A 10,064-nucleotide genomic window follows, 5' to 3' on the forward strand; every position below is an offset into this window, starting at 1 on the left:
GCGACACAGTGGAGAGAGGGGTCTATCCCTGACATTAGAAGGAAAGAATTATCCCTTTTCATCTACCACACCCTGCTCTAGCTCTGCATACGTTCCTTTCTTCTAACTTTGAAACAATTCGAAATTGTTTTCATCGTTGCCCACGTGGCCTCCAAGTCCTGAGAACTTGGTTAGCCATCTGGCCTGTCATGTCCGTTCCTTTCTGTGGTGTCTTCCTGCTTTAAAGAAAATTTCCAGTAATACACCGACAAGCCTGCAAAAACGTTGTCGCATGATTCATAAGACTATCTTCTTGAAAGTTGAAAAGCACCCGGAGTCTTACCCCTCCCTCCCTATACTGTGAATAGGCCAAGCCTGAGGCATTCTCAACTGACAAGCAGCGGGAGGGATAAAGGGAAAGGGATTTCACTTCCTGTCCACTGCCGCAGGGAACTTTTTCCTTCTTTCCACGTGGTGGTACCTCGAGCTCCTCTCTCATCACGTGGGCTTCCTGGAGCTTCACTTCTCTACAGCGGCAGTTGGAGTTTCTTCAAGAAGGCAACAGGTCGTCCTGTTCCTTGCTGCTGTCGACCAGGCCAGAGTAAAAGCGAAGACACTCGCGCTAATCGTCACCGATACGGCATTTCGTCGGACTACTGGGTTCATTTCACGGGTGAGTAAAAGTAAACGCAAAACCTTGTGGTTCTTGCCTTCTGTTTTTGAAATCTTGTTATGCGGCCGCCCTTGTGAAACGGTACAGAGCAAACGCCTTGCTTTCTTCGGAGTAATCAAGCGCTAAGCTACAGTGCATTTTATAGTAGTTGCCTGTAATGTGTTTCCATCACGACTAGATGGTCCATCGCTGCAGCCCCTCTGTCAACTTGCGTATTGTCACGGACTAGAAGACGACTAAGTGGCGCGGCACAGTATGAGAGGCGCTATCAAGATAGTTTTACAGTACCGTCGGCTTCATATGAGCATTAAGTTAGCGCGCCCTCTGCGTCTGTATACAGAAGCACCTGAAACATGTCTTGTAAAAACTGCACAGGTTTCCTATCATGGCCGGAGAGCAGCCACTCGCTCAAACTTGTAGCGACGACTACTTTTCCGACAACGATTCGCAATGCTCCGACGACTGCACGGACTTGCTGAGGCGTTGTAGTTCTCAAGAGGAACTTCCACTTCCTGACCGCCCTGTCTTGCCTGATGGCCAACCATGGTCCTCGCCTGAGTGGGGAAACCTTCTCGCCAGACAACTTGGAGCTTCCACAGAGCAATCGACAGACGTCGAGTCGCCCGGCGGCAAGAAACCGTCCTCCTCTTTCTGGGAACACCCATGCGAGACGCTACCCGGTTACCGGATTTACATGCTCAGAAGCGCACTTGTTTGGCGCGGTCCAAGCTCGTACAGGACCCACTGTTTGCAGGCAGACAAGGTACGTAGCTTACTCTTTCGAAACTACTATTTTACAGCGAATGTCCGGAACCCCTAATGTCGGACTCTTTCAAGCCACTTTTCTCATTACGTACCGCATTCCTCAAAAATAATGCCAGTTCTCTGGCACATTCGTTTCATTTTCTACGCATTCTTTCGAAAGTTGATTTATATATGTTGCGGTGGATCTATTACCTCCGCTGAGGCAACTGTCTCGATTAAATTTATTGAAATTTAGACAAAATACAATTGTCTTGGTGAAGATAGCTAAAGGTGACGCACGCGACTAGGCCCCAGACACTCTACATTCGTATAACCACAGTTTGGACATAATAGAAATATAATATGACGGAAAATAAATTTTCTGAGGGCCTAGCTCTGTAAGACCGGAATATACGTAGCTAAAGCACGGAGACATCTGCAACGGAAGAGTGCACTCACTAGATGTGCCTTTATTGATGGGTAAAGCTTGAGTCGTCGTGGCGGATTGGTAAGGTCTCCGCCTCAAACGCCAAAGGCCCAGGTTCCCGGGACAGGTTCTTTTTATTATTATTCAGTGAGTGTGCTGGGTGTTTCAGTGGCTTCCGTAGATGCTGCCACCGAAGACGTTGGTTAGCGGTTAAGCGCAGGCTCTGTTAAGGCGCGTTTAGGCTCCGGCGTTATCTGGCGGGGCCAGATCGGCGGCGGCGGGCGTCAAATGCGCGCCGTTGGGCGAAAATCGCCGACATAAACGCTCCATGTATTCCGGGCTTAACGCGCGCGCGTGGCACGTCGGCCAAAAGCGGGGCCCTCTATACTCCAACTGCGTTTGACCGCCAGCGCGTTCGGCGGCTTCGGCGAAATCTGGCTGCACTGGAGGAGACTTGGAGCGCACGTCTTTATTTCGCGCCGAATGCGCCAGCCTGCCCGGCTAGACCGGTTTGGCTACGCGAAGAGACGCGGGTTGTGTAGTGATGTGTCTCCTCGGAGCACCGCCATGGCAACATCTCAAGTTCACGGCCAGTAAAGCTTTCGCTTTAAAATATACACTATTACAGGAAGAGTCCAAGATTTCACAGACTACAATAAACACAGGTATATAGAGGTCAGCGTTGATACCAAACAATTGAATTAAAACTTGAGAAGTGACCACGAATGAGCGCATTTGACAGAGCGACAAGAGAGATATCCCCGACAGAGTGGATCTCCAAAAACACAATAGCAAATATATGAACACTGCACTGCCTGCAAATATCGCCTTGTTTAAACATGGATCAAGAAGAAAATAGAATATAAGGTGGAAAATAAACTGTTCGCTGATGATTGTGTGATATGTAAGAAATTAACGGCCATAACGACCATGTTCTTTCTGAATCCCTTAACACGCAAGCCGAGTGATGCTCCAAGTGGCAAATGTTTATTATCCTAACTAAATCAGTGTCAATAATTAGAAAAGAAATGATCTCTCCTCACTTATACCGTTAATAACATGCCTCTTTCGAAGGTCGATCAACATAAATACTTAGGCATAACGTTTACATAAACCTCAGATGGGAAACACAGATCACTAATTTTACAACTGCTGCATTGCGAAAGCTATTTTATCTGAAAAGGTGCCGAAAGCTCGCTCTAATGTATATTAAGCTTCTGGCCTACAAAACATTTGTGAGAAATATTTTAGAATACGCCAACACTGTTTGGTTTCCGTACACAGCAATGCGTTTAGTGGTTATGAATGGACCGCCACTCTTTCGCTTTGTCCTATCTCGCTGTTAATGAAACGTATGAGTGATAAATTTGCACGTTTTTTTTTACACTGATGATTCTGCCGCTTTAGGCATAAAAAGGACCGTCCGTTTATTGACAAGTGGTTTTCATCTTAAAAACGAGATGGCCCCACGAACCTGAGCTTGAAGGAAAACAGGACCTCCTAATGCTAAGGGAAATCGTCGTATCTTTCTGTCGATGTTTTGATTCGTTGAAATGATAGTGCGAACGTGAAAAATGGCGTAACTTCCTGTAATATACCTGCGTTTTGCGTGTGTAAGCATGCATACGCTTATGGTTCTTGCACAGCACCGATTTATGCCCTTTTCTAAGCATATCTGTGCACGCCATAAGCGGCGACGTGGTGGCCACGAGGTGTAAACGAGGCAGCATTTCAGTGATGGTGGATTCCGCGTGCTTTCGCCGCCCGAATGCATAACTTAGTGTCACTGGAAACTTGACCAGCGACTCTAGCCTAAGTGGGACCGAGTCGCACCGGTCGTGGAGAAGCAAAGCACGATGAGCATGTTCAGGAACGGTGGAAGCGGCGCTCCATTCAGGTCCGTGTTGCTTTTCAGCGGCAGCTGTGTTATGAATGTCAACATAGACGCCCTGCTTAAGCGGAAATTAAACACAAATATTTAACTCTGAGTACACTTCCATACGACTCACCGCGTCACGAAGCGACCTAACTGTATGCAAGTACACTTCGTCAAACGCGCATTCACAAGCACGGTTAAAAAATTCAGTATAATCGCCCGCGTAGGGGTCAGTCCACGCTGCCATTTTCCCGACTGATTAACTGCGCTCACGCAAGGCTTAGGACCTTGCGTCGCGTCTCGCCGCCCGCGCAAGAGTGAGGAATCACTTGTGGCAGTAGTGAGGTGAAGCGCTCCTCTAGGGCGCGGAGTGGCGAAGACGCATGAAGGCAGCTGCTAGCTGCCTTACTCGGAGGATGCACCAATGACGACTGTGCTTAGGTCTGCTCAGTAAGAAAGCTTCCAGATATACATGAGGGAGCCTCACTGCAGCGAAGGCTCCCTTACTGAGGTAAAGAAGCTTTCAGAGTTTGAGGGCTGGTCTCTGCTGCACCCAAAGACAGGGCCTTTGAGATCATGTCAAAACTATCGGTAGCAGTGGAATTCTTTTTGTAATGTATTTTTCTCACTGACAGGACGCTGAAGCTGACGCCCGCGCTCTGCAAATTGCCTGCACACTGCACGAGGAACCAGCAGATATCGTATTCCAGCACAGACGCGTCTCACGGCAGCCGAGGTCGTCAATGGAGGCAGCTAAAACAAAGGAGGAGGCCGAGCCCCCTACTGCCGCGTCTTCAGAGCCTACGCGTGAAGCGTCGCCGCCAGTCATGCCACGTTCGACTAAGCTCTGGCCGTACTCGCTCTCATCAAGAGTGGGCCTGGTGGACACCCACTGTCACCTGGACTTCATCTTCCGCAAAGTGGGCCACCGGGGAACCTATGCCAGATTCCGAAACGAGCATCGGGATACCTTCCCCGATTGTTACGAAGGGTGCGTGGCAAATTTTTGCGATCCGCACACATTCAAACAAGTAAGCCTTTTTTTATGAAACATCTCGCTTTATTCTCACACCTACATATGCATATATTGCACCCATGGCAGTAATTACATTACTGGAATCTCATTATAGTTCTTTTGCTCCTCGTAAATTGCAGTGCAAATGTGGTGACCTTGCAGCAGAAAGTTTGCACAATTTACCTTCGAAATTGCGTCCTTTTTTAATGAATAAAAATTCCCTTGCATAATCAGGAGTAGAGCGTGATTGCTCCATGTGCCTAACATGTATATCCACAAACCCATATACCATTATTTCTTCCTGCCTTTCCTGCTACCTTGTATCTTAATATACCCTATGTCTGGATTAATTTGGCACTGGCGCTTACGTCTCGCCGCAGCGCCACATGTGGGATGCAATCCTGACCGAGGATGGAGTGTGGGGAGCTTTCGGCTGTCATCCGCACATGGCTCGCGAGTACAGCGAAGAGATCGACGAAGACCTCATCAGGGCCCTAGAACATCCAAAAGTCGTCGCCTTGGGTGAAATAGGATTGGACTATTCGCGCAGGTGAGTGCGCATATAAATTCAAGGCGGTTTCAAGGTGCTTCTAGGCCGCTGTTCATTCGTAGGCTGTCAAAGATCAATAATGTCGCAGTCGTCGTTCAAAAAAACGCAATATAATTCAGCTTCTGTGTCTAGTGCTACGTAAATAAAGACAACCGCGTTTCACAATTTAATCGAGCTAGTCTGCATGCTTCTCTTTTGGTTTCCTAACAGTTTTTTTATGCTTATGGGTTTCACGAGCACCGTATTACCGTAATTGCTATCAGCCCACCGTATATAACGCGAAAATCTCTTCGGCCTTATGAAGGTAATAACACCTGTCCTGAGTAGTTCGCGCAGCGTGAAGACGCTTTAAGCGCTATAGTGGTTACGAAAGTGCGTTACCTCGTTTTTGCAGAAATAAATGCGAGCACGGCCAACAGAAACGGGTGTTCCGGCGGCAGGTGCAGATTGCCCTGAATGGACGGCTGCCCCTCATTATACATTCTCGAGACTCCACGTCCGACACAATCGGCATCCTCAAAGAGGTACGCTCACCACTTGGCTAAGACGCATGTCCATTACTTCCCAGACCTAGGTTATTCCGACCACGTGTATACCTTTCGTAAGGTATGGAATAATTAGGAGCCACGTAAAGTTCTATTCAGTGTGAGTCTCATGTTTACCCGCGCTGCTTTTGACCATTTTTAACTTTCGCGCATCTCTTCCACTTGCGCACTGCGGACGGATCGAATGTCTTCTTCGTATAGCTTCGCTCAAACAGAACTCCCCCGGTTACTCTTGCGGGTATGTGAGCTGATTCCCCAACCATTTCGCCTCAAAGCAGCCAAGCACCAGGTCAGGGCAAATGTCGTGCACATTTCATAACCGGCGGGTAACAAGCAGCACTGCAAATCGAACTCCGCCCCTCCCGCTTCCGAGGCGAATGCGTTGTGTGGTCTGCCTAAAAGTACGGGCTGTTTCACATAAGGTACTATGCAGTTTTTAAAAATGCTATTATTTTTCGACACGGAATTCTCAGCGGTGTAGCGCATCGGAATACGGCTAAGACGCGCTATCTAGTGTGTTGGCTTACTTATATTTAGTAGCTAACATTTTAGCTATTAAGGTTAGTTTCCTTATTTAGAAAGAAGCTTGTAGCGCACCGTAATATCCATATCAGGTTTTAGAATATCGGAAACGGAGCTGCATGCCCTTGGCTCTCCGGTCCGACAAATTTTGGCCATTTCGAAGAGCTGCGTGCGCAGGAGAGGTTGCGTTGCCTGAAAGTTTTTCGAAAGGGCGTGAATTTTGGCGCAATGGAGGCAGAATTTGTTGGGCCACAACCGCGTTTTCGAAATTCTAAAAACTGATGTGCAAATTTCTTATGGCGTGCTACACGCCTCTCGGTGGATAAGGAAACCGACAGTAATAGCAAGAATACTCAATAGCTTTTGATTGACTGTGGCAATAGCTCTAAATTTCTCGATGTTATGAAAACGTCGCCACGAACGAGGATGAAAGTACATAGAACACACAGGACAGGCCGAGCACATGTGGGTTCTAGTTCTGTGCTCGTTCCTCGTGCCGTATTCATTACATCTTCATGCATGAACCAACTAGCCCAGGCACGAGTTTCTCTCGCTGTTAGTTAACCAGCTCAGTTAGCATCTCCTCTGATATATGCACTACTTGTTGGCAATTACAAGCCTGTAAAAGCGCCGTTCTAACTGAACAACCATATTTTTAAAAATTGCACAATATCTGAGGTCAAACATCCGGCATGTGTTCAATGCTCGTCCTCTGTAATGATGCGTAACTCTTGGCTTCCCCTTCCGCAGATGGTGCCGTCAGACTACCCCATTCACCGCCACTGCTTCACCGCCGACTGGCCGGAGGCACAGCGTTGGCTCATGGAGTTTCCTAACCTCTGCCTTGGGCTCACTCCCCTCGTGAGCTTCCCCAATGCCGGTGGGCTCGTCGAGGTTGCCAGGAAGATCCCCCTGGACCGACTGCTGATAGAGACGGATTCCCCATACTTCCTCCCGAAATCGGTACGCACTGATTTTTGCGAAAACTTTTTCATAGCCGCGTAACTATCTTTAAGCCAATTTTATTTTATTGGCTACTTTACCTGCCCCCCCCCCCCCCCCCCGCCACACACCCACACTAATGACGTCACTGGATTTTGCGCGGCTATGTATGACACCATTATTTCTATGAACAGCCACCTTTGCAAATAGCGCTGTGCACAGAGGGACGGGAAAAACTCGATGTTCACTTTAGCGCCCTCCTTTGATAGAAGCCTACTATTTGCATTAGTCGCCGGATTGATCTTTGAGATGTCTTGGAAAGTTTGCTAATGCCATGGACCTTGGGCAGGGCTACGTCTTCGCAGAGATCAACGGGTGTAGATGTGTAAGGGGTTAATTGCAGATAGTTATTATTAGCCAATAATTATGCCTAATCCTTTCTGTTCCATGCATGCAGTAGCCAACTGAACGCCCTGACTCTGGCGTCAGTGAAATAGCCACTTTCATGAGTGTTTGTTTCTTTTTGTTCGCTTCTTTTTAGGAATCAAACCGTCTGAAAACATCGCACCCAGGAATGGCGATCCATGTGGCGACTTGGCTCGCATCGTTGCGGAATATCGAAGTCGAAGACGTAATGACAGCCGTCCGCGAAAACACACGGCGAATCTACAACATATAATGTCGGACAGTGAGCAAACATTGTGCCTGAGAAAAAAAAATATTGACTGTGTGAAAAAATAAAAGAAATGTCTTTGATTGCTTTTGCTTTTTACCACTGGAGCTCAACTTCAAGGGGCCGTTCAGTGGTGTGACCCTCTAGGCTTACCACTGCTGTCAAATTTCTGGGTAAACGAAAATTTGTCAACAGCAGGAGGAGGAAAGGCAGGTAGGTTAACCGGATGAATAACCGGTTTGCTACCCGACATGGAGGGAAAGGGGTGAGGGGATAAATTATGAAGGAGAAAAGAGATTACAAGGCAACTGAAGTCACTATGCAAAGTAACAACGTTCGGTAAAGTCACACCCTATCGCGCAGGCCAGGAGTCCTCAAGAAGCGGAGCTGTGCCTTGGAGGCTTTCACCCCCGACGACCGTCGCGGCCATTAGCCGAGAAGGAAGGAAAACGTTTATTGAGCTCTAGAGACTTGGCGAGGAATTTGGCGGAGTCGGATGGTGCCTTCCATCTTATTAGCAATGGTCGTCTGCCCCTTGTCCAGGGATCCGCTGGATGCCGCTGCCAGCTATGCTCGCCGGATCAGCCCAAGTGGAACGTCCTCACCACGGTGGAAGAATACGTTCGCTGGAGAGCATTCTTTCCCATTGTTCCTCAGTGGACCTGGGCGTCGTTTCCGTCAGTGGGCGTGTGTCTAGACGCTCCAGTGCGCGGCAGAGAGACTGCCTTTCGGCGCTGTAGGCAGGGCATTCACAAAGAATGTGGGCTATAGTCTCGTCAGACCCGCAAATGGCACATGCAGGGCTATCAGGCAATGCTTTGTGAAAGCTACACCAAGGCACAGGCGACAGAGAAAAGTTGGTTCACGCCGTGGTAGGCTGAATGGAAGGCGAAGCTTCAGATTTTGGCCCAAGGCAATAATAAAACTAAAAACGAAAACGTGTGCGTTGCCAGGAAAACGACTCGAAGGCGCATATGGATTCGCTCCACGGGGTATTTACAGTAGATTCTTCAAACGATACGAAAAGGCAGGAAAAGCTGTACCCGGCCGCAGCAATTGCTATCTAATATAATAAACATCCAAGCTCGAAAGTGGATGTTTGGGCTAATTGGTAAGGTATTATATGAAGGGGGTTTAGCGCGAGACAAAAGAAAAGAACGTGAGAGGTCCCCAGGACGAACAGTATTTTAAGGTCAGCAGAAGTTCTTTAACAAAGGGGCAGGGTAACGCTTCCGGTCAGTTACTATCCAAGCAAGAAAACGCGCGGGCGATCACGTATATAGTTGTACCATGGTGCCAAGAAAAAAAACTTCTTTGCTGAACACGTTTTCCCACAGCTTTGGAAATAGGCCCATCACGGAATATTGATTCAGGTGTGTTGTTGATGGATTCGAATGGATGATTTAGAAATTGTTGGTGATTGTGCTGGATTAGTGAGTCCATTAAGTGGGATTAATGGGTAGGGTTAGTACACTCCAATCTGATAATGCAATGGAAAGTATACTCGAACATTCTCATGCTCAGATTTTCTAATCTGGCAGTGCTGATGACGTCACAGTGCCCTCAACCAACGAGGGATTTTCTTAATGATTAGCTGGACTTTTTTTTTCGACGGCAGCTTAAGGTGACAGCCCAAAATTTAGATGCGACGCTTTGTTTCTTCTTACACGACCTTGTTTCTTCATCTCCAGTGTGCGACCTTATCGATTTGTTCTCTGTGCGAGAGGCGTTCGTGGCGCTCTGGGACGTTCATGGTAGTGCACAGAACTTTCTGCAATATTCGTGATCGCTGTCAATGTTTTAGCAGTCTCGAAGTTCACTCGCATATCTCGGACAGACGAGCATTGTGATTCCCTGGCGTCCGCGGCTGCTATCTCCGCCGCAGACTTTATCTCTGTGATCAAGCGACAAAAGATCTGAATTCCTGGCCAGCTGAATTAGCCCACAAAAGAGCTACTGCTGCGCCAAAAGCGGCTGGCTTCTCTCACCAGGTTGTGTTACGGCGCTGCGATCGACAAAAAAAACTAGAGCATGTCGATGCGGCCATATGAAAATACATATCGTCTAGACACCACACCGTGTTGGACAAATGATCTCAGCGAGAACTTTCTCTTGAGT

The 10,064-nt window shown here is 47.9% G+C and overlaps 1 protein-coding gene across 1 annotated transcript; it reads left to right on the forward strand.

Annotated features, from left to right (window-relative positions):
- The first annotated feature begins 4,084 nt into the window (after positions 1-4,084).
- On the forward strand, positions 4,085-7,999 carry LOC144097231 (3'-5' RNA nuclease TATDN2-like). Its single transcript, XM_077629974.1, has 6 exons — positions 4,085-4,210; positions 4,335-4,730; positions 5,095-5,264; positions 5,659-5,788; positions 7,082-7,294; positions 7,815-7,999. The coding sequence occupies exons 1-6, from the start codon at positions 4,172-4,174 to the stop codon at positions 7,950-7,952; spliced, it is 1,086 nt and encodes a 361-aa protein (XP_077486100.1). The 5' UTR covers positions 4,085-4,171; the 3' UTR covers positions 7,953-7,999.
- Positions 8,000-10,064: the final 2,065 nt, after the last annotated feature.

This window comes from Amblyomma americanum, chromosome 7 (genome assembly GCF_052857255.1).
Source record: "Amblyomma americanum isolate KBUSLIRL-KWMA chromosome 7, ASM5285725v1, whole genome shotgun sequence".
NCBI classification, from domain to species: domain Eukaryota; kingdom Metazoa; phylum Arthropoda; class Arachnida; order Ixodida; family Ixodidae; genus Amblyomma; species Amblyomma americanum.